At 40.8% G+C, this 19128-nt stretch overlaps 1 protein-coding gene across 1 annotated transcript in view; it reads right to left on the reverse strand.

The window, feature by feature from the left end:
- PARD3B (par-3 family cell polarity regulator beta) overlaps positions 1-19128 on the reverse strand; it is a 933574-nt gene that overhangs the window by 625114 nt on the left and 289332 nt on the right. The window contains 1 exon segment of the mRNA XM_029068763.2: positions 13566-13737. Coding sequence (XP_028924596.1) covers positions 13566-13737 — 172 coding nt within the window.

The following is a 19128-nucleotide window of genomic DNA, read 5'->3' on the forward strand; positions in this document are numbered from 1 at the left end:
ATAATGATAATGTTTGTGGCATTTGTTTAGTGCTTACTATGTGCCAAGCACTGTTCTAAGATATAGCAGTGTATCTTACAAGGTAATCAGGTTGGACACAGTCCCTGTCCTATATGGGGCTCACAGACTTGATCGCCATTTGACAGATGAAGTAACTGAGGTCCAGAGAAGTGAAGTGAGTTGTTCAAGGTCACACAGCAGACATGTGGCACAGCCAGAATCAGAACCCACATCCTTTGACTTTCAGGCCCAAGCTCTTCCATTAGTCTACACTGCTTCTCGTATTATTGCAGAACGCACATTGGTGGCTTCACGAAGTGGGTAGAACCATTTTGAACGCTGTCTACAGCACTGTCTTTTGCACTGGCAATTCAAAAGACATTTCTGAATCCCATTGGTCTTCCAAGAATCAGGAAGTGTGGTGGCCATACTGTAGTGAATCAGATCTCCTCAGGGGTAGTAAATGTAGAAAAGGAAAAGTGAAAAAGAGACACTTTTCCTGAGGAGAGCTAGGCACAAGCCTTTCCCCTTTCCCAGTCTCTCTAAAACCTGCAAATGAACATTGCAAGTTTCAGTGTTAACAGCAGTTGTGGTACTTCTTTCCTTCACAGGAAAAAAAAAAACCCACAACCAGGAGCTGGAGTTTTGTTTCAAAATGAGAAAGAATCGAGAAAGGAAATAACCAAATCCATGTATATTGGGGCATCATTCATCATACCACTTTATCAGATAAAGCAAATGAGAAAATCCTGGGCCAGTCATGAAAGCGTGTCCGACTGAGTGCCTTGTCCTTAAGATGGATCTTCTATAAATAATTAAATTAGTACTTTCTTTTCTGCCCATCTGGGCAGGAAGGGAAAACACACTCACACACACGAAACCTATACTTTACCACCCTTAATTTTTCAGTAAAGAAGTGCCTAGTTTTATCACCTAAAAAAAGTAAGCGGTCTTGAATTTGACTAGAAAGGGGATTATAAACTAATTATTTGGAGCTGAAAAGCAAAGTATGTGATACCCAGTGACCTGTGCTAAATTAAAAATGTTAAAATCAGAGACACTTTCGTGGCACAATTCTCATACAGAGCAATTACCTGGTAAAGGAAATATTAAAATTTATTAAAATAGAAGTAGTTGCAAGCGCATTTAGAAAGCAAAGGGAAAACAGAGTGAAGTGTTAGCTGCCCTGGGGTATCTAATAACATGTTACAGAGGAGATTTTTGTGGATTTTTAGGGCACATGTTTCCAATCAGTTTATCAGTGTCTGGGGAACTGCAGGAAGCTGCCAATGATAGGCAAAGCTGAGGATCACAGAAAATGTTCATGATACTTATGGACTAGGTCTCAACAAACATGGTTTCACTGGACTTGCGATTAAAAGCAATCTGTGAAAGAAATTTAAAAACCCAGGGGCCCCATATCAAGTGAACGGTAGGGAAGGTGACCTTTCCCTCAGTTTGTTTATTACAGGGATCCACAGAATTGTCTCAGTATGAATCCAGTGTTGGTTAGAGGCCAGGTGAGAGCAGATGAATAGCATGACTTTTAAGACACAAAGTCAGCTTACATAATTTGATTTTCAGAAAGTCATAATAATCACTAAATGTATAATTTCCTAATATGTTTAAATGATTGATTAATTTTAAGATTCCTTTTTGGGGTAAATGATCTATATTTTTGGAGCACAACCATCTTTAAAGTCATTCTGGAGGAATTAAGCATGGAACAGCTGCATCAAATACCAAAAATGTCAAAAAGAAGAAAATAAAAACATGGAGTCAAGGATACTGAAACTGAGTTCAAATCTGGTTACAGCAATAAGGGTCATTTACTCTTCAAAATATTCACCTCATTTAAACGATAAATATTTTTCTACATAAGGCCTCACCAGCATTTTATCTCTTATCAAATTATACTTATTAAACATTCTCCTAAGCCTGACTCTAGCATAACCCCAGACTCGTATTTTCAGAGGAATGACTTGGGGGTAGGGCAGGATTTCTGTACCAAATTCCCGAGAGGAAACATTTCATTTCATTTTAGGACTGATTATGCTTACTTTTGCCTTGAAGGTCTTTTTTTGATATTTTGCTTTTACCCTTTTCTTCGTGAAGCCATCCTCACTCCCGCTCTATACTGCTACAGAACAGACGTGAGCCACCCAACTTTTTATCAAAACCACACTTAACCTAGCCTGAAACCAGAGCCCGGGCAGTGCCAGAAATGGGTCTAAACACCATCACCTCATTAGAACCTCATTTAGCTCCCCTACTACCAGAGTATATGCCAGATCTTTGTTAGATATACAGTCTAGGCCTGATTGATGACTGTACAGCAAGGTTACCATAGCTAATTACATCATCATTCATCTACTCCTATGTGGGGGAAAAAAAAAAGCACCAGGCACTCAGGAAAGAAAAAAGGGGAAAGCTATTCCATCGCCGTTAACTTTTGAGTAATCAGGCTCAATGGGAAACAAATAGGATGAAACTCCAGGACCAAATTATGACTTATGGATCAAGCGAAGCAAATGACCCCAGTTCATTTGGTAATTTCAGATCTGAGTTTCGCAGTCTACAAGCACACTATTACCAGCGATAGGAATCCATTACATGACTTCGTGCTTTGGAGTCAGAATTTAAAGACATCTTCAGCAAGCTGAACCTGATACTCTGCTTTCGTTCTGCTATGTGTGTGGTGCAATGTGTGTTTGTCTAGGATCAGATGCCAAAACTTAACCTCACATTATGGGCAGAGCAGATAATTAGATGCTAAAGCCTAATTAAAAGCATAGAGTTCTCCCGCTTTAATTTGTCCCATAAGATCTGTGCCATAAAGGGATTTTGTTTCTTAAAAGTTCAGGAAAAATTTGCCAACCGATTCTGCTATATAACAAATGAGTCATAATCAGATATTCAATGTGAATTCTACCAAAGCCGTTGGCCATATTTCATTTCCGAAAACTACTGAAAACAAAGAGAAACGTCCAATGTTTTGAAAATCATTACCCTATGACGAAAATACATCAAAACATTCAATCAGAAACTTACACACATACGGATTTAATAAAGGATCTGAGGTTTCAATGCAAAAATCAAGGATCGTTTTCAAAAAGCACTCAGTTCATCCTCAAACTTTCAGTTAACACAAAAGGAGTAAAATATCTAGTAAAATTCCCTCTCAGTTTTAATATGTTGACTCATACCTGGGCATTATTGATAACAAAATAGATTTATAATTGTGGAGCTAGAACAGTGCAATAGCAAATCTGAAAAGGAAATGAACCAGAAAAAAGTGATCAATCAGTCATACTTATTGAGCACTTCCTGTGTGCAGAGCACTTACTAAGCTCTTGGAAGAACAGAATATAATAGAGTTGGTAGACACATTTCAGCCCATCACGAGCTTACAATGTAAAGGAGGAAGTCGCTATTTGAGCATGATTAAACTCACCTTGCTACGAAAACGATACATCTACATAAATGAAGGAGGAGACGAGGAAAGTTTTGAATCTCCACAAAGAGTTTCACGGTCTGAGATACTGGGAAAGTTGTGCACGCAAGCGCATATGCATAAACACAAACACCCACACACTTCCTTGGCTTAGTGGGAAGAGCACGGGCTTGGGAGTCAGAGAATGTGGGTTCTGATCCGGCTCCACCACTTGTCTGTTGTGTGACATTGGGCAAGCCACTTAACTTCTCTGTGCCTCAGTTACCTCATCTGTAAAATGAGGATTAAGACTGTGAGCCCCATGTGAACAACCTGATTACCCCGTATCTATCCCAGGGCTTAGAACAGTGTTTGGAACATTATAAGCGCTTAACAAATACCATCATCATCATCATGCAAACTGCAGGGCTCTCTACTCCACCACCACAGAAGCAAGAGAAGCACCATGGTCTAGTGGAAAGGGCATGGACCTGGGAATCTAAAGGACCTGGGTTCTAATCCTGCCTATGCCACTTGCCTGCTATTTGATCTACAGCAAGTCACTTACCCTTTCAGTGTTTCTGTTTCCTCGTCTGTAAAATGGGGACTAAATGCCAGTTCACCCTCCTACTTAGACTGTGAGCCCCATGTAGGACAAGGACTCTGCCTGACACAATAATTATAATAATAATGATAATAATAATTATGGTATTTGTTAAGCACTTAAATTGTGCCAGGCAAGGAACTAAGCCCCGGGGTGGATATAAGCGAATCGACTTGGACATATCCCCGACCCACATGGGGCTTACAGACTTAATCCCCATTTTACTGATGATGTAACTGAGGACCAGAGAAGTCAAGTGACTAACCCAAGGCCACATGGCAGCCAAGTGGCAGAGCCAGGATTAAAACCCATGACCTTGTGATTCCCAGACCCATGCTCTATCCTCTACACCATGCTGCTTCCCTTATAATCATAAGACATGATTATCTTGTACCTACCCCAGCACTTAGTACAGTGCTTGGGACATAACACTTAACAGATACCGCAATTACTGTGTTATCTTGGGGAACCACTGGGGCAGCAACAGTGGCTCAGGCAAGATTTTTTCCAGCTTCCCCCTCACTGTCAGTCAGTCAGTAGTATTTGCTGAGTGCTTACTGTGTGCAGAACCCTCTACTAAGCACTTGGGAGAGTAGACAATAACAATAGAACAGACAGATTCCCTGCTCTCCAAGCCGTTGCTGTTCTAGTAGGTTGAGTTCTGTATCTCACAGAAGGAGGCTTGGAAGAGGGGCCAGAGGCAGCAGAAAGTGTCAAGTTTCCTCCATCAGTCTCTACTGTGTGCGCTTGATACAGACAGGGAACTTGACTGCTGTTTTGTTATATTGTATTCTTCCTTGTGCTTAGTACAGTGTTCTGTACATGGGAAGTGCTCAATAAATAGCACTGACTGACTGATCAGCCCCAGTTGGAGGGGCATTGAACATGGACCATAGCAGCAGAAATAAACACTTCCCTTTTTCCCCTCCCACTCTTCCCTTTCACATCGTCCTTTCCAGATGGAGGGCATAACTTTCCTTTCCTTTAATAATAATGATAATGTTGGTATTTGTTAAGCGCTTACTATGTGCAGAGCACTGTTCTAAGTGCTGAGGTAGATACAGGGTAATCAGGTTGTCCCACGTGAGGCTCACAGTTAATCCCCACTTTACAGATGAGGTAACTGAGGCACAGAGAAGTGAAGTGACTTGCTCACAGTCACACAGCTGACAAGTGGCAGAACTGGGATCTGGGATTTACCCATCTCAATCAATCAACTGTATTTATTGAGTACTTACTGAGTGCAGAACACCGTGATAAACACTTGGGAGTGAACAATATAACAATATAACAGACATTTTCCCTTCCTCCTGCTGTCCACATTACCCCGGCTTCTGCTTCCAGTTTCTTAACCAGATCCATAAATTTCCTCTCTTTCTCCCTGTCCAACTCATCCAGGAACCCCACCGCTGTTCCCACTCCTCCTCTCTGAATGGGATTCTCAATTCCTTCCCTTCCCTCCCCCGACCCAATCTACTTCTCAGTCTGCTTTTATAGCTGCCTCCCTTTGCCCCCTACATCAATATTTTTTCCTCCCACTCCCCTAAGCCAGAGGGAGAGGGGAAGCAAGAAAATGAGGGAGAAGGAAAGAGAGAAGGAAAGAAAGAGGGGTGAAGAGATTGAGAGAAATAGAGTGTTGGAGAGAAAGGGGGTAGACCATATCAACCTTACATGCCAAAATACCATCTACGACAACTCTCGGCTGAATCTGAATGTTGAGCTAGCTGCCCATGCCCATCTGTACTTGCCTGTGTCCACCTGCCTAGGTATGTGTTCGCATCTACTTGTGTGCCAATTTGCTGGTCTGTGCAGATCTCACCCATGAAAAATGCAGATTTTTAAAATTGGTTCAAGAAATGAAACTTGATTTTCTTTCACTATCCACAAGGTATCCAAATTACAAACTTAACTACTACCCTATTCAAACTGTACATACTTTCCATTTGATTATAGTATATGCCAGTAGCATAGTAGAGCAAATCATTTAGATCCTGGATCAAATCAAAATTACATTTCAGAAAAGTATTTAAAGCTTTTCTGATTACTTCAACAGCATTTAAAAAACCCTCAAGCTAAGAAATATAGTACAATTATTTAATGAACAATTTTGGAAGAGTACTGTAAACCTTCCACTTGCGTACTTTTCTAATCTATATAAATAGTCCTGTGGAAAGACGTTAAATGGGAAAATCTGAATTGCCAAATTGTGTAGCATAACGATGCCTTGGAATGAAGTTACTGTTGAGTTTCTGTTGACACTTCCACTATGAACTCCATTTTTAATTCTGCTGTGTTGATGTACAGAGAATTGAACCTGGGGAGTTTTATTTTTAAGCCCAAATGTGAATTGAAGTTGATGTATAAACACCATGGGTGAATTGTGAGACATATATATATACATATTTATATACATAAAATTTCAGGGGTGGGGGAAGAGAAGTGAGGTAGGAATACCAGATTTACTTATTCTTTTCTGTTTTGGTCACACACTTCCACTTTGAAAAATAGCTCCTGCTATGAAAAGTACGCACTCATAATAGAACAAATACTGGAAATTTTTCCATAATATTTACATATTCTTTCGTAAATTTACATTTAATTCTGACATTGTGGGGTGTGATTTTATTTAAAGAAGGCTTAAACCACATTATTACATTTTCAATTTATATATTCATATTTTGTATATTATAGTTCTCAGCACTAACTGAAACATGGCATAAATTCAGTTCTACTCCTAAATTAGCTACCAACAATAATATTTAAAATATACCTAAGATATTTTTCCTGATTTCTCTTACAGAAAATGGATTCCGTATTTCTGCTTTATCCTCTAAAAAGGGTAAAATCAGCACCTCTGGATTTTACCTTTTAACCATCAAGAATAGCCAATGAAGAGTTACCAAAAAAAACAAAGGCTAAACTTTGAAGAATTACTTTGCCTTCCATAGTGCTTCAGCTCTTTCCCCTCATTTAATTTTATTTTCAAATAATTTTGACTGTTCATGGTGAAGGGGGAGGTCAGGAAAAAAATAGAATGGTGAAATTTGTGGATAATACAAAAAACTAATTTTACAACAGCATTTCAAATGTACCCACCTCCCTTTCCTCTATTAGTCAGCACTACAAACTAAAATCACAGACAAATTTGATTTCAGTGCCTTTCCTTCCTCCTGCCTAGCTTAATGAGGAGTAGAGTAGTCCTAAGGAAATATACAGGGAGCAATACCAATACCACTTTAAATACCAATAGTCCCTTTAAATTGTAAAGTCCTGGTGACCAGAGATCATGTCTACCAACTCTATCAAATTGTCCTTTCCCAAAAGCTTGGTACAGTGTCCAGCTCAATAAATACCACTGATAGATTAATTTTGTGTGGAGATCCTACATTCCACATTTGAAACTATTAATGGACCTAGGATTTGGCACCTATTAAGCAAAAATGACTGCAGTGTAAAAGTCACCAAAATATTTAAGATACTCCAAAGGTGGTGTGCTCACACAAGCAGAGGGCACCCTTTTGCTGATTTGTTTCTTTTATACATCCCCGTCACAGCCCCAAAGCACTTACATACATATCTGTAACTTTATTTATAAAAATGGCTGCCTCCTCAACCCCAGACTGTAAGCTCATTGTGGGCAGGGAATGTGTTTGTTATACTGTTATATTGCATCCTCCAAGCACTTAGTACAGTGCTCTGGACACAGTGAGAGCTCAATAAATACAACTGACTGGCTTTCCTAATGTTCTCTAAGGTTCACTATAACACAGCTCTGCTGAATGACACATTTGACAAAGCCGGCAGAGGAATGATTCCCAATTAACTGCTGTAAGGTGAGCTGAAAATGGGCATGAGAGAATGAAGGACAAGATAAATCTGTTAAAGACATCCCGAAGCTCAGTTAGAAACCCTGAGTATTGAATCAAGCAATCTATCAACATTGAATCAAGCAATCTATCAACCATATTTATTGAAGGCTTACTGTGTGCAGAGCACTGTACTAAGCGCTTGGGGGACAGTACAGTATGAAAGTGTTGGTAAACATGTTTTCTGCCCACAAGGAGCTTACAGTCTAGAAGGGGAGAAAGGTATTAGAGAAGCAGTGTGGCTCAGTGGAAAGATCGCGGGCTTGGGAGTCAGAGGCCATGGGTTCGAATCCCAGCTCTGCCACTTGTCAGCTGTGTGACTGGGGGACACTCACTTAACTTCTCTGTGCCTCAGTTCTCTCATCTGTAAAATGGGGATTAAGACTGTGAGCCTCACCTGGGACAACCTGATTTCCCTGTGTCTACCCCAGTGCTTAGAACAGTGCTTTGCACATAGTAAGTGCTTAACAAATACCAACATTATTATTATTATTAATATAAATAAATTACAGATAAGTACATAAGTGCTATGGGGCTGAGGGTGGGTGAATAAAGGGTACAAATCCAATAATAATGTTGGTATTTGTTAAGCGCTTACTATGTGCTGAGCACTGCTCTAAGCGCTGGGGTAGACACAGGGGAATCAGGTTGCCCCACGTGGGGCTCACAGTCTTAATCCCCATTTTACAGATGAGGGAACTGAGGCACAGAGAAGTTAAGTGACTTGCCCACAGTCACACAGCCGACAAGTGGCAGAGCTGGGATTCGAACTCATGAGCCCTGACTCCAAAGCCCGTGCTCTTTCCACTGAGCCACGCTGCTTCTCCGAGTGAAAGGATGGTGCAGAACAGAAAGGCAGTGTAGGAAATGAGTCAGGGAAGGCTTCTGAGAAGAGATGTGATTTTAATAAGGCTGCGGAGGTGGAGAGAGTGATTCCCTATTGGATATGAAAGGGGAGGGAGATCCGGGGCAGAGATAGGACATGGGCAAAGGGTTTAAGGCAAAATAGATGAGTTTGAGGCACGGTGAGTATGTTGGTCTTAGAGAGCGAACAATAATATAATAATAATGGTATTTGTTAAAGCACTTACTGTGTGTCAAGCACTGTTCTAAGGACTGGAGTAGAAACACGGCAATAATGTTGGACACAATCCCTGTCCCACATGGGGCTACCAGTCTTAATCCTCATTTTACAGATGAGGTAACTGAGGAGAGAAGTTAAATGACTTGCCCAAGGTCACAAGGGAGACAAGTGGCGGAGCTGGGATTAGAACCCAGGTCTTTTCGACTCCCATGACCGTGTTGTATCCACTAGGCCATGCTGCGTGCTGGATGGTAAGAAGAAATACTGAATCTTCCAACATTTCTTAATACCTTAGGGAGACAGCATAGACTAATGGAAACAGTTCAGGATTAGCAGGTTGGAGACTTGAGAACTAGTCTTAGTTCTGCCATTATAGCAACAACGACATTTTCATGCTCTCGCGATACTGAATGGAATGGTGCTCACTCAGTAGTTGATTCATCCACAGCAACATTCAAGGATAGGATCTTCATACATGTGCATGATTTATTTATTTGTATTAATGTCTGCTCCCTCTCAAGGTCACACCTGGAGAGTTTACAGTACACTCCCAGCCCCTATTAAGGGAGGGAGAGTCACGCAGATTCCATTTCTAGCTTGACCAGTGGCTAGCGAGTGGAAGGCAATCTGCTACAAGTCAAAACTCACCCATGATGGGCATGGGAGAGAGTCGAGGGTGGAGACTCAAGTTTACTGCAAGGAAGGAGGCAATGGTAAACCACTTCCGTATTTTTACCAAGAAAACTCTATAGACACTACCAGAATGACTGCAGATGGAGAGCAGGACGTTCTGGGAGAGATGTGTTCACGGTGTTGCTATGGGTCGGAAACGATTTGATGGCATAAGACAATTAATGCCTGTAACCCCCTCTATACTGTAAGCTCATTGTGGACAGGGAACGTGTCTACCAACTGTCATATTGTACTCTCCCAAACCCTTAGTACAGTACTCTGCACATAGTAAGCACTCGATAAATGTGACTGATTGATTGATAAGATGTGGACCTGTTCTGCCCATTTTAGTAGAGAGGATGGTAAGGGGTAAATCAGAGGCGCCCCAAAGCTAGAGGCTTCTGGCTTTGCACCAAGACTCATAGTACTGAGAAAGGTTTGTGTGGTGAGCAGAGCTTCAGATATCCAGCTCTGATAAACGCTGCGGTTTTCAGAGCCAATAATGAAAGATTTTCATTTTCAGGGAGAAGCAGTGTGGCCTTGTGGCTAGAGAAAGGGCCTGGGAATCAGAAGGACCTGGGGTCTAATCCCAGCTCTGCCACTCATCTGTTGTGTAACACTGGGCAAGTTACTTCACTTCTCTGGGCCTCAGTTCCCTCACCTGTAAAATGGGGATTAATACTGTGAGCCCTATGTGGGACATGGACTACATCCAACCCTGTTATCTTGTATCTACCCAGAGCTTAGAACAGTGCCTGGCACATAGTAAGCACTTAACAAATGCCACAGTTATTATTGTTAATATTACCCTTGCTTTTCAGAAAATGAACATGGCTTGAAGAACCTCCCATCTTCCCCACAAGAGATAGTTTAGATTTTCCGTTCTTTGGGGTTTTTTGGTTGACCTAAATCAGAGGTTGAACCAGAAAATTAAGCAATACACATGACTAGTGAGTGGATGCTATCAGGGATTTGTTGGAGATACTCCCGCATACCAAAGGAAGCTATGGGAGGGCTGACAGCTTCCTAAAACGTACACCTCTGTTTTTCTCCTTGCAATAAAAAGTAAATTCCTTTGAGATTTTGACCAAATATGTTTTCCTACTAATAAGAGTCAAGGGTATTACATAGTAAGAAGTCAGAGTGAAAGGTGAAAGAAATCCAAAGCAGAGGAAGAACTGTGGCTTAGACTTTCAAAGATTAAGTGCTAGTTTTTGAAAAAGATAATTGAAACAGACAGGAGTAATTTGCACCTTCTTTCTCCATTATTGCCTTATATTCCTTGCATATCATTTGCATAATGGTATAAAGATATCCATTATGCAAACGCAATGATCTGGCGATAAGATGGCTGAAGTCCTGCCTTCACCATAAACTTAACATGTCCAAAACCGAACTCCTCATCCTCCCACCTAAACTCTGTCCTTTCCTGACTTTCCCATCACTGTAGAAAGCAACACCATCCTTCCTGTCTCACAAGCCTGTAACCTTGGCATTATCCTTGACTCCCCATTTTCACTTATCCCACGTATTCGATCTATCACTGAATCCTGTCAGTTTAACCTTCACAGCATCACTAAAATCTGCCCTTTCCTCGCCATCCAAAGTGCTGCCACATTAATCCAAACACTTATCCTATCCCACCTTGATTAGAGTATCAGCCTCCTTCCTGACCTCCTGTCTCTACCAACTCCAGTCCATACTTCACTCTGCTGCCCAGAACATTTTTCTACAAAACGTTCAGTTCATGACTAAGCCCTCATTTCCTTTTCCTCCGTTCCCTTCTGCGTTGTCCTGAGTTGCTCCTTTTATTCACCCCACAGCCCCACCCCACAGCACTTATGCACATATCCGTAATTTATTTTTTATTATTATGACTAATAATAATAAAAATTGTGGTATTTATTAAGCACTTACTATGTGCCAGGCCCTGCACTAAGCGCTGGAATGGATAAAAGCAAATCGGTGGGACATAATAATAATGTTGGTATTTGTTAAGCGCTTACTATGTGCCGAGCACTGTTCTAAGCGCTGGGGTAGACACAGGGGAATCAGGTTGTCCCACGTGGGGCTCACAGCCTTAATCCCCATTTTACAGATGAGGGAACTGAGGCCCAGAGAAGTTAAGTGACTTGCCCACAGTCACACAGCTGACAAGTGACAGAGCTGGGATTCGAACTCATGAGCCCTGACTCCAAAGCCCGTGCTCTTTCCAATGAGCCACGCTGCCCCCGTCCCACATGGGACTCACCGTCTCAATCTCACCGTCTCAATCCCCATTTTACAGATGAGGTAACTCAGGTCAGAGAAGTGAAGTGACTTGCCCCAGGTCACACAGGAGACAAGGGGTGGAGCCGACATTAGAACCCATGACCTTAACTTTATATTAATGTCTGTCTCCCCTTTTAGACTTTAAGCTCATCGTGGGCAAGGAATGTGTCTGTTATACTGTTGTGTTGTACTCTTCCAAGTGCTTAGTACAGTGCTCTGCATACTGAGTGTTAAATAAATACAACTGATTGATCAAAGTCACATCCATGTTTCAGACACCACAGGCATACACAAAACTCTGCCACTGGCCGTCAAAAAGGACAGATCTTATTTACCTGGCTCTAGTTTAGAATTAATGAAAGGAAAAGAAGAAAATTATTTCCTACTTTTTTATATGCCTCCCGCCTTGTCCAAACATGCCAGGGATGAACAATATTTCAGTGGGACAGAGCTATATATATTTCATATGGGAAGAATACATACATTGCAATAATGCATAAAGCATAAGGAGTAGGCTTACTCTACCTTTTTAAATACTCTTTACTTTTCAGTTTCCTTTGACATATGGAGCTAGATTCCTATTTCCTGTCAAGATTTACATTGCAGCAGGTACTTTGAATTGCTGCCAAAATTTTGCATGTGTATAAAGTATTAAGAATAATCTTAGAATGAATTCTAGAAATGAACCCCTGAGACATGTTACTCAACATATATCTTTAAACTGAATGTTACATATATTCGTATGGAAATAAAAAAGGATAAAGTGACACTGGTAAGCTTCCACTTGTTCGATGAGGGTTAAAATTTCTGAGAAACCTTCATTAAAACTAGGCATTTTCTTTTTCTCTTTTTATTCCAAATGAAATCTCCTAAACAAACTTAGCCAGAAGGAAACTCCAGAATAAAACCCCCAGTATTCTGGTTTGAACATGTCATAATAAAGGAATTCAAAACTAAAATTTCAAAACTTTTTGGAAAGTTTTCAACCTAGTTAGGCAAAGATAAATTGAAAAATGGAGGGTTTTTTTCTCTGCCTTGTATTCCTTAAAGGTTCAAACATACATTTTTCAGGACAGAGGTGAATATTTCCTTATGTCATTAATTTATTGGACTACTGACAAAAAGGACTGCTGTTAAAGGCACAGCAAACTATATAGCCTTAATTTATAGAAGCAGAGTGGTCTAGTGGACGGAGCACAGGCCTGGGGGTCAGAGGACCTGGGTTCTAATCCCAGCTCTGCCACTTGTCTTCCGGGTGTCCCTGTGTCACTTAATGTCTCTGTGCCTCAGTTCCCACAACTACAAAATGGGGAGTCGATGCCTGTTCTCCCTCTTCCTTAAACTGTAAGCCCCATTTGGGACCTGATGATCTTGTGTCTACCCCTGCACTTAGTACAGTGCTTGGCACATAGTAGGAGCTGATCAAAGACCACTGTTATTATTGTTATTCTTATGCTTTGTTATCAAAACATTATCACAAAAGCTATTCAACTGATTAGTTTCAAAAACATCAAAATGAAGGTAGAAAATATGGAAGCGAGCTACTAAGACAAAGAGAGAGGAAAGAAAATATCATCATCTGGGTGCAACATTGTGCTCATCACCTCTGGACAACCCTGGGTAACCGGCACATACCTAATTTCAGAGCAGAAGGTGTGACTTCGATTTCTCCCCCAATTGGTTGAAAGGCAGCGAGCTGGGTAGCCACTTCTGTCTCCAAAGCGTCTGGGCTGGGTCGATCTGACAGATTTCCTCCAGAGTTGTCAATTTTATGCATTGGTTCTTGTTCATCAAACACTGCAATCAGCTGAAAGCAAAGGAACAATAAGGTTTGTTCTTATGAAATAAGAATCTTATACTGGCCCTGCATGATTGTACTTTTCTTGGAAAATATGAAGATACTCTTTATATCATAGAAATGTCCTTTAGTTACAACTTCAACCCTGTCATCACAAGTGTGTGTGTGTGATGTGAAAAGTAGGAGCAGGGAGGGAAAGGAGTCGGAATCACAAATTATAATCTGAAAACAGGAAGGAAGTTCTCTCCTGAGGCTCCAGGGAATTATACTGTTGGGGCTGATGTGAGGTAGATGACGGTTCTGTTTGAGCGGTTAAGCCTGGCAGAAGGCCACATTTAAATGATGTGTTTTGTACTGGAGAGCTACCATACCAAACTCAAGTTTTAATAAAAGAGCAATGTTTTCTCCCAGTATAACAGGGAACGTGGATGTTCATTTGGTCTGTTTTCCTTTCATTTTGTGCCCACTTGCCTTCTCGGATTAAGGTTTAATTTTGCAAGGCAAAAAGTCCAAGGGAGCACAGGTGAGACCTCTGCAATCAGTGGGACTTTATTTGATTTTACATTTCACACTATGGAATGTGTAGGTTACCTTGAACCCCATTTGGGTACATTCCTTTTGATGAGCCAGGTGATCTCCATCTGAACTGGAAATGCTAATTTATTAGGCTTGTGGGGGCTTTCTTACGACCTCTGCCATCATCCCAACAGAGTATACAGGGAGTATATAGCAGTACACCTTCATGTTTGCTTGTGAATCTTAAACTCTACTGTTTTTCTCGGAAGCTCTTCTGCAGTCTGATTCCGATAGTTTTTGCAGGAGAAAATATTTTTTGTCACATAAAATCTGAATGTTGACAATGTCTAAATGATTAAAAATTAAAAATTAAAAAATTGAAATAAGACAATCTCCACCCAAGGAAGGATGACAAAAATGATCACAGAGTTGGTAAACTATCATTCCTTAGCTTTAAGGGGAAGGAGGCTGACCAGTATTCTCAAGGTACACTAAAAAATGATAATCTTCAATAAAGGCAGAGAAGACTTTTGGATGGAAAGATGGAATAAATAGGGAAATAGGGAAGACACTCCTGATTCCTGGGCTGACAAATGAGCTTTCTAGGAAGACTGAGGAGTGGAGGAAATGAAAAAAAAAAAATGTATCAATCCTGAATAGTTTTCATTTTCATCTATCAATTAATGGTACGTGTTGAACACTTATTGTGCGTAGAGCATTGTACTAAATACATGGGGGAGTTCACTGGAAGCAATAAGACAGTCTTCTGTATAAACATATTCAGAAAGATCTGTTTACAATTCCAACAATTAGCTAAAACCACCTAGAGGAAGAGAAGGCTTATATTGTACACTGTTTGGCAAACAGATCCTTTTCACATTAAATTATGAGCTAAACAATTACAGTTTCAATCTAAGTCAATCTATTATAGGCTGAGACACTGTAAAACAAAAGAGGTACCTTAATACCTTAATGAAAATATTTTGATAACAAGATTTTATATCTTTATTCACCTCCTAAATGAAGCAAACATTTATTTTGAAAAACATTTGTTCAGCAGAGATACTCAAAGAACCATTTACCAGGTATCTTGTTGGCAACATTATTAACACAAATGCATTACTAATCAATCAAAACATCATAAATACCAACTTCAGGCTTTCAAATGGAATGAATACAATTAGGGATATGCAAATTGACTATTCAGAAATAATTTTCATAATTGACTGCTCATTTCTGGTATGGAGAATTCCTTAATTGGAAAATCCAGCAACCTTTTCTCCACAGGCAGGAAGTAAGACTTCCAAATTTTTTTTCTTTTAATTCTTGAGATAAATATGTGTTTTTCTCCTTTTTAGCTGGTGTTAAAGATAAAGCACTTCTGAGAAAAAACTAAGTGCTGGAGTACATTCAAGCTAGTCAGGCTGGACACAATCCACGTCCCACATGAGCTCACATTCTTAATCCCCATTTTCTAGATGAGGTAACTGAGGCATAGAGAAGTGACTTGCCCAATGTCACATGGCAGGGGTGAGAAGCAGTGTGGCTAGCTGGAGAGAGCCCGGGCTTGGGAGTCAGAGGTCATGGGTTCTAATTCCGACTCCACCACTTGTCAGCTGGGTGACTTTGGGCAAATCGTTTCACTTCTCTGGGCCTCAGTTACCTCATCTGTAAACGGGAATTGAGATTGTGAGTCCCATGTGGGACTGGGACAGTGTCCAACCCAATTTGCTTGTATCCACTCCAATGCTTAGTACAGTGCCTGGTACATAGTGAAGCGCTTAACAAATACCATAATAATTATTATTATTATTAGATCCTAGGTCCTTCTGACCCCCAGGCCTGTGTTCTATCCAGTAGGCCACACTGATTTTTACTATCTACTCCAACAGAGTTAATCTTCTTCCTGTACTTTACTTTCATCTTTCTCATTTCAGATCTCCTGCTCAGAACCTCCTTATTACAAGAAACTCCCACTCTTAAAAGTCCATCTTCCATAGCTTTCCCACCTTCAAGGCCTTCCTGAAAACCCATTTCCTCCAGGAGACATTCCCCAACAAATTTCCACTGCTTATGGTCAAATAATCAAACTGGCACCACTAGTTCCTAGGCATATATCAATTTACATGTTCCACCTGTTCACCGATTATTTTTTCCAGAGTTTTGTCACTACTAGGTGTATCTACTTTTCTTTATGCTCCCCGTGGACATTAAACATGTATAAACGGCCATTCTCAACTGATAGACTGCAAGCTCCCTGACAGCAGGATCTGTGTCTTTTACATTCACTGAACTCTCCAAAGCACTCAATACTGTGCATTGCTGACACTAAGCACTCAAATACTGTGAATGAATAATGACAATATTTCCCTCTAGAGAATAAGCTCACTGTGGGCAGGTAACATGCCTACCAACTCTGTTACACTGTACTCTCCCGAGCCCTCGGTACGGTGATCTGCATACAGTAAGCGCTCAATAAATACCAGTGACTGATCAATCAGTGTATTAAACATGTAATAGATTATTCAACTGCATTTAAACATTTATGATGTTGTGCTTGTGATAGGAGGGAAGTGTAATTTTCCCCTCCCTCTACATAAAGGTTTATAGGGAAGCTCCCAAATGTTTTTATAAGTCTGTACAATTATCTAATAAATTTACCTTCCAAGCACGCGACCGTTTACCATTCATTTGGGCAGGGCAACAGCCTGTGTTTCGGGAAGAGCACTCTCCAGTTCTTCAATAAGGTTCTACTCAAACGAGTAATGAAAACACATAGTTCGGAATAAATGATGGTAGGAAATAAAGATCCTTGTTAAAACTGAAGTTGAAAGCAAATATATTCGATTTCTTATGCTAATTAGTTTGATTGGCTCATAAAAAAAAGGCTGTGTAAATTCAACTTTACAGGCTTGCATTAGACAAATATTCAGTAAACGCATGCAAATCACCACTGCATTATTTTATTATTATTAAGTGCCGTCGAGTCATTTCCAATTAATAGCGACTCCATGGATATACTTTCTCCAGAACGTCCTGTCCTCTGCCATAATCCGCAACCTTTCTAATGGTTCTTCCGCTATCGTTGTTATGGTCTCTATCCATCTAGCTGCTGGTCTGTCTCTTTCACGTTTTCCCTGGACTTTTCCTAGCATTAGTGTCTTCTCCAGAGAATTAGTCCTCCTGATTATGTGTCCATAATATGCTAATCTAAGTCGAGTCATTTGGACTTTCAAAGACCACTTTGGTTTAATTTGCTCTAAAATCCATTTGTTTGTTTTTTGGTCAGTCCCTGGAATTAGCAAAAGCCTTCTCCAACACCACATATCAAAAGAATCGATGTTCTTTCTACCCTGTTTTTTCACTGTCCAGCTTTCTGATCCATACATTGTCACTGGAAACACCATAAAGTTGACAATTTGTAGTTTTGTGGCAATAGTTACATCAGCACGTTTCATTACTTTTTCCAGGCTCTTCATAGCAAGTCTTTCTAACATTAATCTTTGGTGTATTTCTTGGGTACTATTTCCTTTATTATTGACTATCGATCCTAGGAGAGAAAAATTGTCAACTGCACTCTAGCTGAACATTAACACCTAAAGTTACTTGACAGCTGAATAGCATTCCCTGTTTCCAGATGGAGCATGCTGGAGCCAACGTGTGCTGGTCAAGATAAATACAGGTACCATCCTTCCCTGCCCCTCCTCCAACCCCCACTTTTGACCCCTTCCCCTACCATTGCTGGTTCTTACAAGCTCAGTGGGGCTTTCCAGTCACAACCCACCACACCTCACGCATCCCCTCCTCCTTCAGTGACTCCCTTCCCCTCTATATATGCCAGACCACCAGTTTCCTCACCTTCAAAGACTTACTGAGGTCACATCTCCTCCAAGAGGCCTTCCCCGATTAAGCCCTCTTTTCCCCGGCTTGTTCTCCCTTCTGCATTGTCTATGCACCTGGTTCTGTGACCTGTAGATATTTGATATTCACCCCACCCTCAGCCCCACAGCACTCATTTACTTATCTATAAATTGTTTAAATTCTTTATTTATATAAGTATCTGTCCACACTTCTAAACTTTAGGCTCATTTATAGGCAGAGCACTGTACTAAGTGCTTGGGAGAGTACAGTGTAACAGGATAAAAGACACATTGCCTGCCCACAACAAGCTTAGACTTTAGAGGGGGAGTTCACTCTCAGTCTGCTTCATGGGCTCCTCCTCTGCCTCCTAACCCCTAATTGTGGGGGTCCCTCATGGTTCTGTTCTGGGTTCCCTTCTATTCTCCATTTACACCCACTCCCTTGGAGAACTCATTGGCTCCCACTGCTTCAACTACCATCTCTACGCGGATGATACCCAAATCTACATTTCATTCATTCATTCATTCATTCATTCAATAGTATTTATTGAGCGCTTACTATGTGCAGAGCACTGTACTAAGCGCTTGGGATGAACAAGTCAGCAACAGATAGAGACAGTCCCTGCCGTTTGACGGGCTTACAGTCTAATCGGGGGAGACGGACAGACAAGAACAATGGCACTAAACAGCGTCAAGGGGAAGAACATCTCGTAAAAACAATGGCAACTAAATAGAATCAAGGCGATGTACAATTCATCAGCCCTGATGTGTCTCCCTCTCTCCAGTCTCACAACTCCTTCTGCCTTCAAGACATCTCTACTGGATGTCCTCCTATCACCTCAAACTTAACATGTCCAAAACAGAATTTCTTATCTTTCCACCCAAACCCTTTCCTCCCCCTGACTTTCCCAACACTGAAGACGGCACCACCATCCTTCCTGTCTCGCGATCCTGCAACCTTGGTGTTATCCTTGACTCCTCTGTCATTCAACACATAAATTCAATTCATCACCAAATCTTTATG

Source organism: Ornithorhynchus anatinus, chromosome 7, assembly GCF_004115215.2.
Source record: "Ornithorhynchus anatinus isolate Pmale09 chromosome 7, mOrnAna1.pri.v4, whole genome shotgun sequence".
In the NCBI taxonomy this organism is placed as follows: domain Eukaryota; kingdom Metazoa; phylum Chordata; class Mammalia; order Monotremata; family Ornithorhynchidae; genus Ornithorhynchus; species Ornithorhynchus anatinus.